This window comes from Salmo salar, unplaced genomic scaffold (genome assembly GCF_965601325.2).
Source record: "Salmo salar unplaced genomic scaffold, fSalSal1 ptg000781l, whole genome shotgun sequence".
In the NCBI taxonomy this organism is placed as follows: Eukaryota; Metazoa; Chordata; class Actinopteri; order Salmoniformes; family Salmonidae; genus Salmo; species Salmo salar.
In genome coordinates, this window is record NW_027675496.1 from 408490 (window position 1) to 428197 (window position 19708).

At 46.1% G+C, this 19708-nt stretch overlaps 1 protein-coding gene across 1 annotated transcript; it reads right to left on the bottom strand.

Moving 5' to 3' along the window:
- Nucleotides 1-13119: 13119 nt before the first annotated feature.
- On the bottom strand, nt 13120-19058 carry LOC145877281 (uncharacterized). The gene is made up of 2 exons (XM_082972579.1): nt 19037-19058; nt 13120-15895 (listed from the first exon to the last, which is right to left on the bottom strand). Exons 1-2 carry the CDS (start codon nt 19056-19058, stop codon nt 15018-15020), a joined length of 900 nt encoding a protein of 299 aa, XP_082828705.1. The 3' UTR covers nt 13120-15017.
- Between the last annotated feature and the right edge of the window lie 650 nt (nt 19059-19708).

A 19708-nucleotide genomic window follows, 5' to 3' on the forward strand; every position in this document is an offset into this window, starting at 1 on the left:
GGGAATCGAACACACAACCCTGGCGTTGCACACACCATGCTGGCGTTGCAAACACCATGCTCTACCAACTAACGTTATCTTGTGGTTCCGTTCCTTCACTGCCATCATAGAATATCACGGGGTGGTATTGAGAGGGGAATGATATTTTAGGAAGCAGCGGAAGGTCTATAGTTCCTGCGAGGCTTGATTTTTGCCGTGGTCTCTGGGAGGTTAGAGAACCGTTGAGGATCCCATGGTCATTGTCCGGGAAACTAAAGTTTATTTTTGGTTCTGCTGGGAGGATGTTTGGAGAGATGCTTCGTTGCTATGGAGAGTCCCTGAAAAAGCAAATTGAATGGTTGTCGTGACTACCTGAGAATTTCTTACGTTTTATATGGATTCTGTGAATATATGAAAATATGATGAAAATATGATGAATTGTATGTGTGTATAATGATTAATAGAGATTTGATGAAGTAATACTGGGAATATAATTAGATACAATTTAAACAACCCATATGTAGACGAACGTAGGTTTTGAGTTGGTATCTTTAATGGATCATTTGATAAAGATGAGGTTTAAGCATTATTAAACTGTCTACAAAGTCTGAGCAGTTGTCTCAGAAACTGATGGGAGTGTGTCCACTTTAGGGTAAGTTGCCCTAAGGATGAAACTATAAAACGTCCGGGTACCTTAATTGAAATAAACTGCCCTTAAGGCCTGGGGGGGGGGGGGGTTCTTCCCAGTATGAGAGGAGTTGCTAGATTTATTGAATAAACCTTTTTCCATAAAGTTAGAGTGAACCAAGGTGTCTGACTAGCTGTTGATGTTGAAGAAGCGTCCCGTAAAGGTTCCTGGAGTTTAGGGGTTCTTCAAATTGAACATTGAAACTGTGGGGGAACCCCTATAAGTTCCTCAAAGAACATTTTGGGGTTCATTTTTTTAACTCTCGGTCCACCCTCCCTGCATTATAAAAAACATGTTTTAATAACAACAATATTGACAATATTGATTTAAATAATTCATTGTTTATTTAGTGGCACCACAAATGTGAATTCATATTTACAAAACACATAAACAAATTGCAACATTTCTGCAGACATGTCAGACCCTAATAAATAATACATTTGCTTTGTATAGTGCTTTTCATGACATTTAAAATATATAAATAATAATGATGTACAATAAAAATAACATTAAAAATGAATCATAGGTAAACTAACAATATTGTAGACTTGATGCTAAAAACAGATTTTTCAGCTTTAGTGTGTATATTGTATCCACTTAGTTATGTTAGGAAGTTTTCCATCTTTATGACTGGCCCTGGTAACTTCACCCCAAATTCTCTTATCCCCAGAACACAGTAACTTAACAACATAAGTGTTCTTCTGACATTTTGGGGAAATTTAACATAAAATAAAACATCCAGCCGTAGCAGAGCCCCAAGTCCCATGGGGACGTCCTCTAGGGCCTGGATGTTCTCCCCATCAAAGGCCAGCGGGATTTCACTCTCATGGTGAAATGGATTTCCACCGATGTGCAGTAAAGGAGTGAAGAGCGGTGAAATCTGTGTCAAGAAAAGTAAGAAAAGATTAATACACAAACAATTAACAAAGAACATAACAAATGTTCAGCTGTAGTTTTATATAAGCATGCACACCTATGTTTATGAAGAAACAGATGATTGGTGCATAGACATACCTTGTCACGGACATAAAGGCCACTCGGGTCCTCATTGAAGAGGTAGGGCAAGAGCAGAATCGCTGCTGTGGTCTCCAGTCCTAGTAAAGTAAAGCAATGATATTACTACACTTGATAATTTTATTACAAAATACATTAGAGAAAGGGAAGGAATAAGAGCAGATATACCTCTTCTGTATTGTCCTTCAGGGACTGTCAAAATAGCAGGATGATGTCCTCACCCCTGCCTCGCCTCTCTACCTCTGATAGTCCTTGAATTCTCTTATTGTCTATATCCATTCCATGGACTTGATTCATTTCTGAGAAGATCTGAAAAGATCATTTGCACACATTTGTATGCTAATAGATTTCAGTTTGTATTGACTGCTATGTAGGTTAAATGTACACTTCAAATGCAGCTGTCCTACAACATATCTGTACCTTCTTCTTGATCCCAATTGCATTGTGTCCATGTTCTGTCCTATAAGAGTTTCAAAGGAAGAGAAAATGTGTCAAAGAATAGTCTTTAAAAAAAACAAATATATATATTAAGTAAATATTGAAAGATAAATGACATCGACATACAATGGAATGTAAAATAGAATAACATATTGGAGAAAGCACTAGCCAATACAGTACTGCCATACAGTAACAGTACTGCCATACAGCCCTAATATCACATTTCAAGATATCTTTGTACACAAATTGTTCAATATTTTATCAGGCTGACTTGAAAGATTATACACAACATTTTGCTGCGTGGCAATACTGTGTTTGGATTCTGAAGGGCATTTATACAAAAGAGGTAGTCTAGACACTGTATTAATACCATTATGCATTTGAATCCCATCTACAGCTACCATCAAGATATTAATTTCCCTCCACAAGGGGGCGGACATGTAACGTTTCCAAAATGGGATAGTATTGTACATGTAACGTTTCCAAAATGGGGTAGTATTGGACATGTAACGTTTTCAAAATGGGATAGTATTGTACATGTAACGTTTCCAAAATAGGATAGTATTGTACATGTAACGTTTCCAAAATGGGATAGTATTGTCCATGTAACGTTTCCAAAATGGTATAGTATTGTACATGTAACGTTTCCAAAATGGGATAGTATTGTACATGTAACGTTTCCAAAATGGTATAGTATTGTACATGTAACGTTTCCAAAATGGGATAGTATTGTACATGTAACGTTTCCAAAATGGGATAGTATTGTACATGTAACGTTTCCAAAATGGGATAGTGTTGTACATGTAACGTTTCCAAAATGGGATAGTATTGTACATGTAACGTTTCCAAAATGGGATAGTATTGTCCATGTAACGTTTCCAAAATGGTATAGTATTGTACATGTAACATTTCAAAAATGGGATAGTATTGTACATGTAATGTTTCCAAAATGGGATAGTATTGTACATGTAACGTTTCCAAAATGGGATAGTATTGTCCATGTAACGTTTCCAAAATGGGATATTATTGTACATGTAACATTTCCAAAATGGGATAGTATTGTACATGTAACGTTTCCAAAATGGTATAGTATTGTACATGTAACGTTTCCAAAATGGGATAGTATTGTACATGTAACGTTTCCAAAATGGGATAGTATTGTACATGTAACGTTTCCAAAATGGGATAGTATTGTACATGTAACGTTTCCAAAATGGGATAGTGTTGTACATGTAACGTTTCCAAAATGGGATAGTATTGTACATGTAACGTTTCCAAAATGGGATAGTATTGTCCATGTAACGTTTCCAAAATGGTATAGTATTGTACATGTAACATTTCAAAAATGGGATAGTATTGTACATGTAATGTTTCCAAAATGGGATAGTATTGTACATGTAACGTTTCCAAAATGGGATAGTATTGTCCATGTAACGTTTCCAAAATGGGATATTATTGTACATGTAACATTTCCAAAATGGGATAGTATTGTACATGTAACGTTTCCAAAATGGTATAGTATTGTACATGTAACGTTTCCAAAATGGGATAGTATTGTACATGTAACGTTTCCAAAATGGGATAGTATTGTCCATGTAACGTTTCCAAAATGGGATAGTATTGTCCATGTCACGTTATGCCCCCTTGTGAGTTAATAGTATTGCATGCTGTAGCAGCCTATATAAAGAGGAAGACCTCCATTGACGATTCAGTTCGTTGTAACATCTCGTCTGGACAGGTCACCGTCCTTAGTTAGTTAACGAAGCTAACGTTAGTAGAAGCTGCTGCAGCTCCAATACAGTATGAGGTGAGACGGTGAACTGATGTTGAATTACACCTCTGTTGCTAGGCAGAACTTTAGTCACATGAGTTCTTCCTCACTTGACCTGACCTGACCTCAGCCTAAATTCCTCACTCCTCCCCACCTCACGGCTGTCCTGATGACTTGTTCCAGACTGTGGCCCTTCTCCTCCCCACCTCACGGCTGTCCTGTTGACTTGTTCCAGACTGTGGCCCTTCTCCTCCCCACCTCACGGCTGTCCTGTTGACTTGTTCCAGACTGTGGCCCTTCTCCTCCCCACCTCACGGCTGTCCTGTTGACTTGTTCCAGACTGTGGTCCTTCTCCTCCCCACCTCACGGCTGTCCTGTTGACTTGTTCCAGACTGTGGCCCTTCTCCTCCCCACCTCACGGCTGTCCTGTTGACTTGTTCCAGACTGTGGTCCTTCTCCTCCCCACCACCTCACGGCTGTCCTGTTGACTTGTTCCAGACTGTGGTCCTTCTCCTCCCCACCACCTCACGGCTGTCCTGATGACTTGTTCCAGACTGTGGTCCTTCTCCTCCCCACCTCACGGCTGTCCTGATGACTTGTTCCAGACTGTGGTCCTTCTCCTCCCCACCTCACGGCTGTCCTGTTGACTTGTTCCAGACTGTGGTCCTTCTCCTCCCCACCACCTCACGGCTGTCCTGTTGACTTGTTCCAGACTGTGGTCCTTCTCCTCCCCACCACCTCACGGCTGTCCTGTTGACTTGTTCCAGACTGTGGCCCTTCTCCTCCCCACCTCACGGCTGTCCTGTTGACTTGTTCCAGACTGTGGTCCTTCTCCTCCCCACCACCTCACGGCTGTCCTGTTGACTTGTTCCAGACTGTGGTCCTTCTCCTCCCCACCACCTCACGGCTGTCCTGTTGACTTGTTCCAGACTGTGGCCCTTCTCCTCCCCACCTCACGGCTGTCCTGTTGACTTGTTCCAGACTGTGGCCCTTCTCCTCCCCACCTCACGGCTGTCCTGTTGACTTGTTCCAGACTGTGGCCCTTCTCCTCCCCACCTCACGGCTGTCCTGTTGACTTGTTCCAGACTGTGGTCCTTCTCCTCCCCACCTCACGGCTGTCCTGTTGACTTGTTCCAGACTGTGGTCCTTCTCCTCCCCACCTCACGGCTGTCCTGTTGACTTGTTCCAGACTGTGGTCCTTCTCCTCCCCACCTCACGGCTGTCCTGTTGACTTGTTCCAGACTGTGGTCCTTCTCCTCCCCACCTCACGGCTGTCCTGTTGACTTGTTCCAGACTGTGGTCCTTCTCCTCCCCACCTCACGGCTGTCCTGTTGACTTGTTCCAGACTGTGGTCCTTCTCCTCCCCACCTCACGGCTGTCCTGTTGACTTGTTCCAGACTGTGGTCCTTCTCCTCCCCACCTCACGGCTGTCCTGTTGACTTGTTCCAGACTGTGGTCCTTCTCCTCCCCACCTCACGGCTGTCCTGTTGACTTGTTCCAGACTGTGGCCCTTCTCCTCCCCACCACCTCACGGCTGTCCTGTTGACTTGTTCCAGACTGTGGTCCTTCTCCTCCCCACCTCACGGCTGTCCTGTTGACTTGTTCCAGACTGTGGTCCTTCTCCTCCCCACCTCACGGCTGTCCTGTTGACTTGTTCCAGACTGTGGCCCTTCTCCTCCCCACCTCACGGCTGTCCTGTTGACTTGTTCCAGACTGTGGCCCTTCTCCTCCCCACCACCTCACGGCTGTCCTGTTGACTTGTTCCAGACTGTGGCCCTTCTCCTCCCCACCACCTCACGGCTGTCCTGTTGACTTGTTCCAGACTGTGGCCCTTCTCCTCCCCACCACCTCACGGCTGTCCTGTTGACTTGTTCCAGACTGTGGCCCTTCTCCTCCCCACCACCTCACGGCTGTCCTGTTGACTTGTTCCAGACTGTGGCCCTTCTCCTCCCCACCTCACGGCTGTCCTGTTGACTTGTTCCAGACTGTGGCCCTTCTCCTCCCCACCTCACGGCTGTCCTGTTGACTTGTTCCAGACTGTGGCCCTTCTCCTCCCCACCTCACGGCTGTCCTGTTAACTTGTTCCAGACTGTGGCCCTTCTCCTCCCCACCTCACGGCTGTCCTGTTGACTTGTTCCAGACTGTGGTCCTTCTCCTCCCCACCTCACGGCTGTCCTGTTGACTTGTTCCAGACTGTGGCCCTTCTCCTCCCCACCTCACGGCTGTCCTGTTGACTTGTTCCAGACTGTGGCCCTTCTCCTCCCCACCTCACGGCTGTCCTGTTGACTTGTTCCAGACTGTGGTCCTTCTCCTCCCCACCTCACGGCTGTCCTGTTGACTTGTTCCAGACTGTGGTCCTTCTCCTCCCCACCTCACGGCTGTCCTGTTGACTTGTTCCAGACTGTGGTCCTTCTCCTCCCCACCTCACGGCTGTCCTGTTGACTTGTTCCAGACTGTGGCCCTTCTCCTCCCCACCTCACGGCTGTCCTGTTGACTTGTTCCAGACTGTGGTCCTTCTCCTCCCCACCTCACGGCTGTCCTGTTGACTTGTTCCAGACTGTGGCCCTTCTCTTCCCCACCTCACGGCTGTCCTGTTGACTTGTTCCAGACTGTGGCCCTTCTCCTCCCCACCTCACGGCTGTCCTGTTGACTTGTTCCAGACTGTGGTCCTTCTCCTCCCCACCTCACAGCTGTCCTGTTGACTTGTTCCAGACTGTGGTCCTTCTCCTCCCCACCTCACGGCTGTCCTGTTGACTTGTTCCAGACTGTGGTCCTTCTCCTCCCCACCTCACGGCTGTCCTGTTGACTTGTTCCAGACTGTGGTCCTTCTCCTCCCCACCTCACGGCTGTCCTGTTGACTTGTTCCAGACTGTGGTCCTTCTCCTCCCCACCTCACGGCTGTCCTGTTGACTTGTTCCAGACTGTGGTCCTTCTCCTCCCCACCTCACGGCTGTCCTGTTAACTTGTTCCAGACTGTGGTCCTTCTCCTCCCCACCTCACGGCTGTCCTGTTGACTTGTTCCAGACTGTGGCCCTTCTCCTCCGCACCACCTCACGGCTGTCCTGTTGACTTGTTCCAGACTGTGGCCCTTCTCCTCCCCACCACCTCACGGCTGTCCTGTTGACTTGTTCCAGACTGTGGTCCTTCTCCTCCCCACCTCACGGCTGTCCTGTTGACTTGTTCCAGACTGTGGCCCTTCTCCTCCCCACCTCACGGCTGTCCTGTTGACTTGTTCCAGACTGTGGCCCTTCTCCTCCCCACCTCACGGCTGTCCTGTTGACTTGTTCCAGACTGTGGTCCTTCTCCTCCCCACCTCACGGCTGTCCTGTTGACTTGTTCCAGACTGTGGTCCTTCTCCTCCCCACCTCACGGCTGTCCTGTTGACTTGTTCCAGACTGTGGTCCTTCTCCTCCCCACCTCACGGCTGTCCTGTTGACTTGTTCCAGACTGTGGTCCTTCTCCTCCCCACCTCACGGCTGTCCTGTTGACTTGTTCCAGACTGTGGCCCTTCTCCTCCCCACCTCACGGCTGTCCTGTTGACTTGTTCCAGACTGTGGCCCTTCTCCTCCCCACCTCACGGCTGTCCTGTTGACTTGTTCCAGACTGTGGCCCTTCTCCTCCCCACCTCACGGCTGTCCTGTTGACTTGTTCCAGACTGTGGCCCTTCTCCTCCCCACCTCACGGCTGTCCTGTTGACTTGTTCCAGACTGTGGCCCTTCTCCTCCCCACCTCACGGCTGTCCTGTTGACTTGTTCCAGACTGTGGCCCTTCTCCTCCCCACCTCACGGCTGTCCTGTTGACTTGTTCCAGACTGTGGCCCTTCTCCTCCCCACCTCACGGCTGTCCTGTTGACTTGTTCCAGACTGTGGCCCTTCTCCTCCCCACCTCACGGCTGTCCTGTTGACTTGTTCCAGACTGTGGCCCTTCTCCTCCCCACCTCACGGCTGTCCTGTTGACTTGTTCCAGTCTGTGGCCCTTCTCCTCCCCACCTCACGGCTGTCCTGTTGACTTGTTCCAGACTGTGGCCCTTCTCCTCCCCACCTCACGGCTGTCCTGTTGACTTGTTCCAGACTGTGGTCCTTCTCCTCCCCACCTCACGGCTGTCCTGTTGACTTGTTCCAGACTGTGGCCCTTCTCCTCCCCACCTCACGGCTGTCCTGTTGACTTGTTCCAGACTGTGGCCCTTCTCCTCCCCACCACCTCACGGCTGTCCTGTTGACTTGTTCCAGACTGTGGCCCTTCTCCTCCCCACCACCTCACGGCTGTCCTGTTGACTTGTTCCAGACTGTGGTCCTTCTCCTCCCCACCTCACGGCTGTCCTGTTGACTTGTTCCAGACTGTGGTCCTTCTCCTCCCCACCTCACGGCTGTCCTGTTGACTTGTTCCAGACTGTGGCCCTTCTCCTCCCCACCTCACGGCTGTCCTGTTGACTTGTTCCAGACTGTGGTCCTTCTCCTCCCCACCTCACGGCTGTCCTGTTAACTTGTTCCAGACTGTGGCCCTTCTCCTCCCCACCTCACGGCTGTCCTGTTGACTTGTTCCAGACTGTGGCCCTTCTCCTCCCCACCTCACGGCTGTCCTGTTGACTTGTTCCAGACTGTGGCCCTTCTCCTCCCCACCTCACGGCTGTCCTGTTGACTTGTTCCAGACTGTGGCCCTTCTCCTCCCCACCTCACGGCTGTCCTGTTGACTTGTTCCAGACTGTGGTCCTTCTCCTCCCCACCTCACGGCTGTCCTGTTGACTTGTTCCAGACTGTGGTCCTTCTCCTCCCCACCTCACGGCTGTCCTGTTGACTTGTTCCAGACTGTGGTCCTTCTCCTCCCCACCTCACGGCTGTCCTGTTGACTTGTTCCAGACTGTGGCCCTTCTCCTCCCCACCTCACGGCTGTCCTGTTGACTTGTTCCAGACTGTGGTCCTTCTCCTCCCCACCTCACGGCTGTCCTGTTGACTTGTTCCAGACTGTGGCCCTTCTCTTCCCCACCTCACGGCTGTCCTGTTGACTTGTTCCAGACTGTGGCCCTTCTCCTCCCCACCTCACGGCTGTCCTGTTGACTTGTTCCAGACTGTGGTCCTTCTCCTCCCCACCTCACAGCTGTCCTGTTGACTTGTTCCAGACTGTGGTCCTTCTCCTCCCCACCTCACGGCTGTCCTGTTGACTTGTTCCAGACTGTGGTCCTTCTCCTCCCCACCTCACGGCTGTCCTGTTGACTTGTTCCAGACTGTGGTCCTTCTCCTCCCCACCTCACGGCTGTCCTGTTGACTTGTTCCAGACTGTGGTCCTTCTCCTCCCCACCTCACGGCTGTCCTGTTGACTTGTTCCAGACTGTGGTCCTTCTCCTCCCCACCTCACGGCTGTCCTGTTAACTTGTTCCAGACTGTGGTCCTTCTCCTCCCCACCTCACGGCTGTCCTGTTGACTTGTTCCAGACTGTGGCCCTTCTCCTCCCCACCACCTCACGGCTGTCCTGTTGACTTGTTCCAGACTGTGGCCCTTCTCCTCCCCACCACCTCACGGCTGTCCTGTTGACTTGTTCCAGACTGTGGTCCTTCTCCTCCCCACCTCACGGCTGTCCTGTTGACTTGTTCCAGACTGTGGTCCTTCTCCTCCCCACCTCACGGCTGTCCTGTTGACTTGTTCCAGACTGTGGTCCTTCTCCTCCCCACCTCACGGCTGTCCTGTTGACTTGTTCCAGACTGTGGTCCTTCTCCTCCCCACCTCACGGCTGTCCTGTTGACTTGTTCCAGACTGTGGCCCTTCTCCTCCCCACCTCACGGCTGTCCTGTTGACTTGTTCCAGACTGTGGCCCTTCTCCTCCCCACCTCACGGCTGTCCTGTTGACTTGTTCCAGACTGTGGTCCTTCTCCTCCCCACCTCACGGCTGTCCTGTTGACTTGTTCCAGACTGTGGCCCTTCTCCTCCCCACCTCACGGCTGTCCTGTTGACTTGTTCCAGACTGTGGCCCTTCTCCTCCCCACCTCACGGCTGTCCTGTTGACTTGTTCCAGACTGTGGCCCTTCTCCTCCCCACCTCACGGCTGTCCTGTTGACTTGTTCCAGACTGTGGCCCTTCTCCTCCCCACCTCACGGCTGTCCTGTTGACTTGTTCCAGACTGTGGTCCTTCTCCTCCCCACCTCACGGCTGTCCTGTTGAGTTGTTCCAGACTGTGGCCCTTCTCCTCCCCACCTCACGGCTGTCCTGTTGACTTGTTCCAGACTGTGGCCCTTCTCCTCCCCACCTCACGGCTGTCCTGTTGACTTGTTCCAGACTGTGGCCCTTCTCCTCCCCACCTCACGGCTGTCCTGTTGACTTGTTCCAGACTGTGGCCCTTCTCCTCCCCACCTCACGGCTGTCCTGTTGACTTGTTCCAGACTGTGGCCCTTCTCCTCCCCACCTCACGGCTGTCCTGTTGACTTGTTCCAGTCTGTGGCCCTTCTCCTCCCCACCTCACGGCTGTCCTGTTGACTTGTTCCAGACTGTGGCCCTTCTCCTCCCCACCTCACGGCTGTCCTGTTGACTTGTTCCAGACTGTGGTCCTTCTCCTCCCCACCTCACGGCTGTCCTGTTGACTTGTTCCAGACTGTGGCCCTTCTCCTCCCCACCTCACGGCTGTCCTGTTGACTTGTTCCAGACTGTGGTCCTTCTCCTCCCCACCTCACGGCTGTCCTGTTGACTTGTTCCAGACTGTGGTCCTTCTCCTCCCCACCTCACGGCTGTCCTGTTGACTTGTTCCAGACTGTGGTCCTTCTCCTCCCCACCTCACGGCTGTCCTGTTGACTTGTTCCAGACTGTGGCCCTTCTCCTCCCCACCTCACGGCTGTCCTGTTAACTTGTTCCAGACTGTGGTCCTTCTCCTCCCCACCTCACGGCTGTCCTGTTGACTTGTTCCAGACTGTGGTCCTTCTCCTCCCCACCTCACGGCTGTCCTGTTGACTTGTTCCAGACTGTGGCCCTTCTCCTCCCCACCTCACGGCTGTCCTGTTGACTTGTTCCAGACTGTGGTCCTTCTCCTCCCCACCTCACGGCTGTCCTGTTGACTTGTTCCAGACTGTGGTCCTTCTCCTTCCATAGGATCCCTGACGTCTAACAATAACACATTCTGACAGAATGTAAACGTTCTACATCCCCTTCTCTCAAACAGTGACATGAATAAGGATATTTCATATTTTCAAGTTCAGAACCCATCACCTGCTATGTAAAAGAGACAGAAGAATGCACAATGGTCAATGCTATCTGGGATCCTTGGGACATCCCTACCCTAAACTTAACCCTAACCCCTACCTTAACCATTTTAAAAGTCAACTTCAACAGGCTAGGGACGTCCCAAGGATGTATCTCTACCTGGAAATACATGATGTAAGTGATTGATAGTTGGTATTCAGCAGTCATAAAGCCTTATTTACTTTAACGAACTACTAAAATAGTGATTTTGTCAGACAGCATAGACAGCAGCTCTACACATTATTGACTGACTGATCCATTCATCCTTCCATCCCTCCTCAGCCTTCCTCTCCTCTGAAGACCCAGTGAGGGTGGAGCTCAGTCAGAGAGCTGTTGAGGGACTGGTTAGGAAGAACACTTCTACAGCCAGAGAGGTGAGAGGTCACACATGGTTTAGATGGTAAATATTTATGTCCCCTTAGTGGTTCATCACGTCAGCAAAAGGGAATATGTTCCATCTATGTTCATTTACATTAGTGCAAATTGTCCACTGATATTGGTGTAATTTCTCACTCCTTTTGGCTGTATGAAAGTTAATTTCCCCTCAGACACACACATTTGTTCTTTGATATTATGAAGGTCATTTGTGTCAAATGTACTTTTCCCCTCATTCACCCCATCTCTTTACATTGCTTATGTATATTCAGTGGCCTGACTGTGTCAAAGGCCCATCCCGGTAGATCTGAACCTAATGCAGCTTGGAGTGATCGGATGACAGAAGTCACATGTAGGTGCCAGGTGTAACTGAGGCCATAGATGCTCCATATCCATTACTTTGAGTGTTTTATATAATATAACTAAATGTGTTTCTGTGTTGCAGGGACAGTCAAGAAATGGAACAGCAAGGCCACAGAACATGACATAAGCAGAGCTGTGGGAGACCACCTCAAGCCCCTGGTAGAGCCGGGGGTGGTGTTTACCACTCCACCACGCCTTCAGCAGGCTGGAAAAGTGGGATTGATCTGGTTGATCCATTTGTTTGTTTCAATGTTTAATAGTTGAATCCTTTGTTGATTTCAACACTATTTTTGATATACATCATTTATACTGTTTTTCATACTAAGATGGACCAAGATATATATTTTTTGTTTAAAAAAATTACATGTATTTAACTAGGCAAGAACAAATTCTTATTTACAATGACGGCCTACCGGGGAACAGTGAGTTAACTGCCTTGTTCAGGGGCATAACAGATTTTTACCTTGTCAGCTTGGGGATTCAATCAAGCAAATTTTCAGTTACTGGCCCTACGCTCTAACCACTAGGCTACCTGCTGCCCAAAATATGTGTTGCTTTTGCAAGAGTCTGTTGATTGGTCGGTCATTGGGTTGATTCATTTCGCAATATATTCAAATCAAGCTTTATTTATATAGCAAATTTCAGACATGGCTTCACGGAAAGAAAAAAATGAATAAAAACTCACATTTACTACATAACAAACTTAAGGATAAAAAACAAGATTAAATGGAAGACTAATGAACATTCTAAGGAAATGCCATTTGATTAAAATATTAACAATATGATGCAACGTCCAACCCAAAATAGAAGTTTGTTTGTTGTTACGTTCCCCAGCAGGAAACCAGAAATGTCCCTTAAACAGAAGAGGAACTAACAAAGAGTCACTGACAACAACCACAACTAAACAGGTGGGTTTTAGGAGGGGCTCTGAAAGACACTATGGGGGTGTCCACTGGAAGTTGACTAGTAACAACAACTGGGACCTAAAAGACACCCACCATGAGACCCACTAAATCTGCCCAAGAAGAGGAAAACAAAAGAAAAACCCACACCAAACTTAAAGACAGGAAGTAAACCAAAAAGGTGGAGCAACTAAAGGTGTTGACTCTCCACATGTATCAAGACAACTGGAGCACTGGGCCAGACACTCTTAAATAGAACCTGGACCAGCTCAGGTGAAACACCTTCCCACTAACGAGATGGACAAGCCAGCACAGGTGTAACACATACTGACTAACGAAGTGACACCAATCAGTGCGTCCTACGTGCTAACGAGCTAGACGGGCTAACGAGCTAGACGGGCTAACGAGCTAGACGTGCTAACGAGCTAGACGTGCTAACGAGCTAGACGTGCTAACGAGCTAGACGTGCTAAAGTCCAACCTCAAAACATAAATGGAAAAACCAAAGCCTGTAACACCTTCCCCCTTAAGACAACAAATATATCCTACATTTCTTTTGGACAAATTTGCTCACCACCAACAGAAAACAACTTCCATTTCACATTATAATCAACTACAATGATTCACCTTCACCAATATAAACATGGTGTCTACTGGATGTCAACAATTAAAAACAAGAAAAAAACACGTATTTCTAAATAATAATATACAATAGTATTATTTGTTTCTCCTTTTTCTTTCTATAGAATCCTAAATCCCACTAGCTTCTAGAACACTCGTCTTCCTAAATCCCACTAGCTTCTAGAACTCTCGTCTTCCTAAAACTCACTAGCTTCTAGAACACTCGTCTTCCTAAATCCCACTAGCTTCTAGAACACTCGTCTTCCTAAAACTCACTAGATTCTAGAACTCTCCTCTTTCTAAATCCCACTAGCTTCTAGAACTCTCGTCTTCCTAAAACTCACTAGATTCTAGAACTCTCCTCTTCCTAAATCCCACTAGCTTCTAGAACTATCCTCTTTCTAAATCCCACTAGCTTCTAGAACTCTCGTCTCCTTGGAACGAGCCCAAACAAAACTCATCTCAATACGGAAAAACATGCAGTCAAAATAAATAAAGATCCATAGCAACGCACTAGCTAAACGCAAAACACAAATCTTATATCCATTTGGGGGGAAATCAGGTTGAACCTGCTCTTGAAACTAACACAACAAAACAAAAAACACATGGAAATGGAGATATATTTTACCTCACTGGTTAGAGGACAACCTGCAGAAGACAGTCAGCTACATTTTGGAGTGATGCATTTAAATGTAGGGGTCCCTAAACAAAGGAACACAACACCTATTTGTCATAACTCATCGATGTCATGTGGATTTTTTTTTCTTTTTACCGTTGTTTTACCAGTTAAGTTGACTGAGAACACATTCTCATTTACAGCAACAACCTGGGGAATAGTTACAGGGGAGAGGAGGGGGATGAATGAGCCAATTGTAAGCTGGGGATGATTAGGTGGCCGTGATGGTATGAGGGCCAGATTGGGAATTTAGCCAGGACACCGGGGTTAACACCCCTACTCTTACAATAAGTGCAATGGGATCTTTAATGACCTCAGAGAGTCAGGACACCCGTTTAACGTCCCATCCAAAAGACGGCACCCTACACAGGGCAGTCACTGCCCTGGGGCATTGGGATATTGTTTAGACCAGAGGAAAGAGTACCTCCGACTGGCCCTCCAGCAGCATCTGGTCTCCCATCCAGGGACTGACCAGGACCAACCCTGCTTAGCTTCAGAAGCAAGCCAGCAGTGGGATGCAGGGTGGTATGCTGCTGGCAATCAATTGTGCGAAAGGAGGAAGATGAGGTTACACGTCCTGTTAAAACGAACAGCTCAAAAACCACACGGAATCTGGGAGTAATGTGTACATCCCTGGTTAGAGGACAATTTGTAGAAAACAGCTCACTACATTTTGAAGTGTTGCGTTTTGATTCAAGTGGGTCACCAACATGGTAAGTGTAACACAACTCTTTTTTTGTCCGTTATTTTTTTGTTAGTCACTTTTTGTTAAATCTCATAAATAGTAACTCTACCATTTCAGAGCCTGGATTTTCCCCCTGAGGCTAATATCCATATCATGTTGAAATCAATAGAACAGGGGACAAACGTTTAGGGTTCTACATTGTGACATCATTAAAATACTCCTACTACAATGTTAAAACATTCTACATTGTGAGATTTCATTTCATTGATATCATGAAACAATTCCTTCATGTATGTATTTTCTGATGTTTGATCAGAGATCTTTTATCAGAGTATCTCTTGTCACACTGATCACAGCTATAAGGCTTCTCTCCTGTGTGTGTTCTCTGGTGAAGAGTCAGAGTGCTCAATGCAGCAAAACTCTTCCCACATTGACCACAGCTATAAGGTTTCTCTCCTGTGTGTGTTCTCTGGTGCACTGTCAGCACTCCAGATCGACCAAAACTCTTCCCACATTGATCACAGCTATAAGGTTTCTCTCCTGTGTGTATTCTCTGGTGTGATACCAGATGGCCAGATTGACCAAAACTCTTCCCACATTGACCACAGCTATAAGGTTTCTCTCCTGTGTGTATTCTCTGGTGTAGAGTCAGATTGCCAGATCCTGTAAAACTCTTCCCACATTGATCACACCTATAAGGTTTCTCTCCTGTGTGTATTCTCTGGTGTAGAGTCAGACTAAGAGATGCAGCAAAACTCTTCCCACATTGACCACAGATATAAGGTTTCTCTCCTGTGTGTGTTCTATGGTGCACTGTCAGCCCTCCAGATACACCAAAACTCTTCCCACATTTATCACAGCTATAAGGTTTCTCTCCTGTGTGTGTTCTCTGGTGTATTGTTAGATAGCTAGATGTAGTAAAACTCTTCCCACATTGATCACAGCCGTATGATTTCTCTCCTGTGTGAATTCTTTTATGTATTTTAAGGTTTGATGAAGAGTTGAATCTCTTCCCACAGTCAGAGCAGCAGTGAGTTCTCTTCCCTGTGTGTCTCTGCTGGTGTTTATTGAGGTGTTCTGATCTGGAGAGACTCTTCTCTGCCTCGTCAGCATCATGAGGTTGTTGAGGCTCCCCAGAGGATCCAAGATAGTGAAGTATCTCTCCTGTGTGAACAACAAAGTCAGACAGATGATTAAAGGCCCACAACAGCGGTAATCCACTGTAAAAGGTGATGCCAACAGCGGAGCCATGATGTTGGACAACAATTGACGTCTGTAATGAATGTTAGAATTATTTGATATTTGCCTTAAAATGAGCAAGAATAGTCATATTTTGTCTTGTTTTCACATTAGTAGTAACATCAATGATTGTAGGCTAGAAATAAGTTATTAAAGTTGATGAAACTCTAAGCAGTGTGCCAGACGACTTTTGGTCTCCAATATAGGCCCCTTTCTGTGTTTGCTAAAATTGTGGCATGAGGGCGATGCACATGCAATTTGATTGCAGAAACTCCTCCCTGCTAATGAGGAAACCGATAGTTATGGATGTACTATATCTGCCTGGAGCAAAAATGGTGAGCAAAGATTTTAGTTTTTCACAATGTATTCTGAATGTGAATGGGGGAAAACTCAGGGGAGTAACCTCCATTTCCAGGTTGCTTATGAGTTCATTTCACACTACTTTGGATTATAATTGTAAGGATATTTGAATGTCCTGTTTAATATAATGCTTGCTAAAGCATTAAGAATTATGTGTAATTATTGAAGAACCGCGTTAATGACAGTATCCATTTGGGTGTTGTCAATAAAGTTAAGATTTTATTTATTTATTTAACCAGGTAGGCCAGTTGAGAACAAGTTCTCATTTACAACTGTGACCTGGCCAAGATAAAGCAAAGCAGTGCGACAAAAAAACAACAGAGTTACACGTTGGATAAACAAACGTACAGTCAATAACACAATAGAAAAATCTACATACAATGTGTGCAAATGGAGTACGGAGGCAAGGCAATAAATAGACCATAGTAGTGAAGTAATTACAATTTAGCAAATTAACACTGGAGAGATAGATGTGCAGATGATGATGTGCAAGTAGAAATACTGGTGTGCAAAAGAGCAAAAAAGTAAATAAAAACATGGGGATGAGGTAGGCAGTTGGATGGGCTATTTACAGATGGGCTGTGTACAGCTGCAGCGATCGGTAAGCTGATCAGATAGCTGATGCTTAAAGTTAGTGAGGGAGATATATGTCTCCAACTTCAGCGATTTTTGCAATTCGTTCCAGTCATTGGCAGCAGAGAACTGGAAGGAAATGCGGCCAAAGTAGGTGTTGGCTTTGGGGATGACCAGTGAGATATACCTCCTGGAGCGTGTGCTATGGGTGGGTGTTGCTATGGTGACCAGTGAGCTGAGTTAAGGCGGAGCTTTACATAGCAAAGACTTATAGATGACCTGGAGCCAGTGGGTTTGGCGACGAATATGTAGCGAGGGCCAGCCGACGAGAGCGTACAGGTCGCAGTGGTGGGTGGTATATGGGGCATTGGTGACAAAACGGATGGCACTGTGATAAGACTGCATCCAGTTTGATGAGTAGAGTGTTGGAGGCTATTTTGAAAATGACATCGCCGAAGTCAAGGATCGGTAGGATAGCCAGTTTTACGAGGGTATGTTTGGCAGCGTGAGTGAAGGAGGCTTTGTTGCGAAATAGGAAGCCGATGCTAGATTTAATTTTGGATTGGAAATGCTTAATATTAGTCTGGAAGGAGAGTTTACAGTCTAGCCAGACACCTAGGTATTTGTAGTTGTCCACATATTCTAAGTCAGAACCGTCCAGAGTAGTGATGCTGGACGGGCGAGCAGGTGCGGTATCCCAGGTCCATAACAAATGTAGTTTTGTTCGAAAAAGCTCATAATTTATGCCCAAAAAGCTCCGTGTTGTTAGCGCGTCGTGTAGGCTACTCAAAAACATGAACGTCGCCCGCCGGACATGTCTTCACCAAAAAGGGAGAAAAAAATTATGTACGTTCGTTCAAACATGTCAAACGTTGTATAGCATAAAATGTTAGGGCCTTTTTCAATCAGAACTTCAATAATATTCAAGGCGGACGATTGCATTCTCTTTTAAAACGTATTGGAACGAGGGTACCCAACATGCACTCGCGCGCCAGAGTAGTATCGGCCATCCGCTTATGACCAACGTTCCAAGTCTCTTGTTCGGTCAGTTTTCATAGTAGAAGACTCAAACCACTTTGTAAAGACTGGTGACATCTAGTGGAAGCCATAGGAAGTGCTCAATGATTAATAAGCCCCTGTATGTTTCAATGGCATAGGCTTAAAAGTAATTCAACACATCAGGTATCCACTTCCTGTCAGAATTTGTCTCAGGGTTTTGACTGCCATATGAGTTCTGTTATACTTACAGACACCATTCAAACAGTTTTAGAAAATTCAGAGTGTTTTCTATCCAAACCTGAACAATAATATGCATATCCTAGCTTCTGAGTTGGTGTAGGAGGCAGTTAAAAATGGGCACATTTTTTTTTTTTAATTCTCAATACTGTCCCCTATCCCCAACATTAAAGGCACAGTCAACTTAGTGTATGTAAACTTCTGACCCACTGGAATTGTGATACAGTGAATTATAAGTGAAATAATCTGTAAACAATTGTTGGAAAAACTACTTGTGTCATGCACAAAGTAGATGTCCTAACCGACTTGTCAAAACTATAGTTTGTTATCAAACAATTTGTGGAGTGGTTGAAAAACAAGTTTTGATGACTCCAACCTAAGTGTATGTAAACTTCTGACTTCAACTGTAGCTGACATACTGGTACATACTGCTGTAAAGATATGCTATGTGGTTCATAAGGACAGCGTAGCTAGCTAACATACTGGTACATACTGCTGTAAAGATATGCTATGTGGTTCATAAGGACAGCGTAGCTTGCTAACATACTGGTACATACTGCTGTAAAGATATGCTGTGTGGTTCATAAGGACAGCGTAGCTAGCTAACATACTGGTACATACTGCTGTAAAGATATGCTATGCGGTTTGTAAGGATAACGTAGCCAACATATCGTTACATTGCTCAACATTCTCTTAACATTTGTCATAATTAGTTAAAGCAGTTCATTTGTATCCACTCTCTCGTCGGACTTCGGCTGCATATTTTCCACAATTTTTTTCAAATCTGGTAAAATAGTTGAAGCCCCGCCCATTTCCTGAAGAATTGCATTATGGGCCCTAAAAGCACAGAAATAGTGTCCTCTGCATATATACTTCGTATTTTGGCGACTGTAGTACCACACCCGGGAACTTTTGGCATACTAACTATATCCATACTATGACAAATAAGCATAATATATAGTATGGTTAGTATGAGTATTCGAACACAGCTCAAGTCTCTGGGCAGCCATTTTGTTTCTGTTTTAAAACTAGGTTGCCCCTTTAAAAAAGCCACACAATCAATCAACCAATCTGCAGTCCAAACAATAACAAAGCTGTACTTCCACCACTGTTTTGGTAATAAGATGATGATGGGGCTGGAGAAATGTAACTACTCTCTAATTCATAGACAGACCGATGGATGCAAGGACTGACCATCCATGATATCAACATTATAGTTTTAACCATGTTGAGGCTATACAGTGTTGGTTTACATTGTTTCTAAACATTGGAGTAAAAAAAGCTTATTTGGGGTTCTGATGGGGTATAACAGTTGAACTAAGCTCATGAGGCATGTGTTATATTCTTCAAGAACCAATGGCTATAATTAAATAATTTTAAAGAAAAAAAAATGGATGTAGCAATTACAGATTTCCCCTTTAACACCTCAGTTTAACACGTGTAGAGTTTGTGCCTCTGTTTTTAAAACAGTACTTACTAGTGTTAATCAGGGCCCGTTCATCGTTAGAACCATTGGATGCCTTAACATGCCTTTGGGAAACCGGGACCAGATATCCAGTTTCTTCCTCT

Bases quoted from the DNA above. Each gene is read 5' to 3' on its own strand.
- LOC145877281 (XM_082972579.1), bottom strand. From the start codon at position 19,058: ATGCCAAAAGTTCCCGGGTGTG. The intron at 15,896-19,036 runs GTACTACAGTCG...TTGTTCACACAG, and splicing joins GCCAAAAGTTCCCGGGTGTG to GAGAGATACTTCACTATCTT.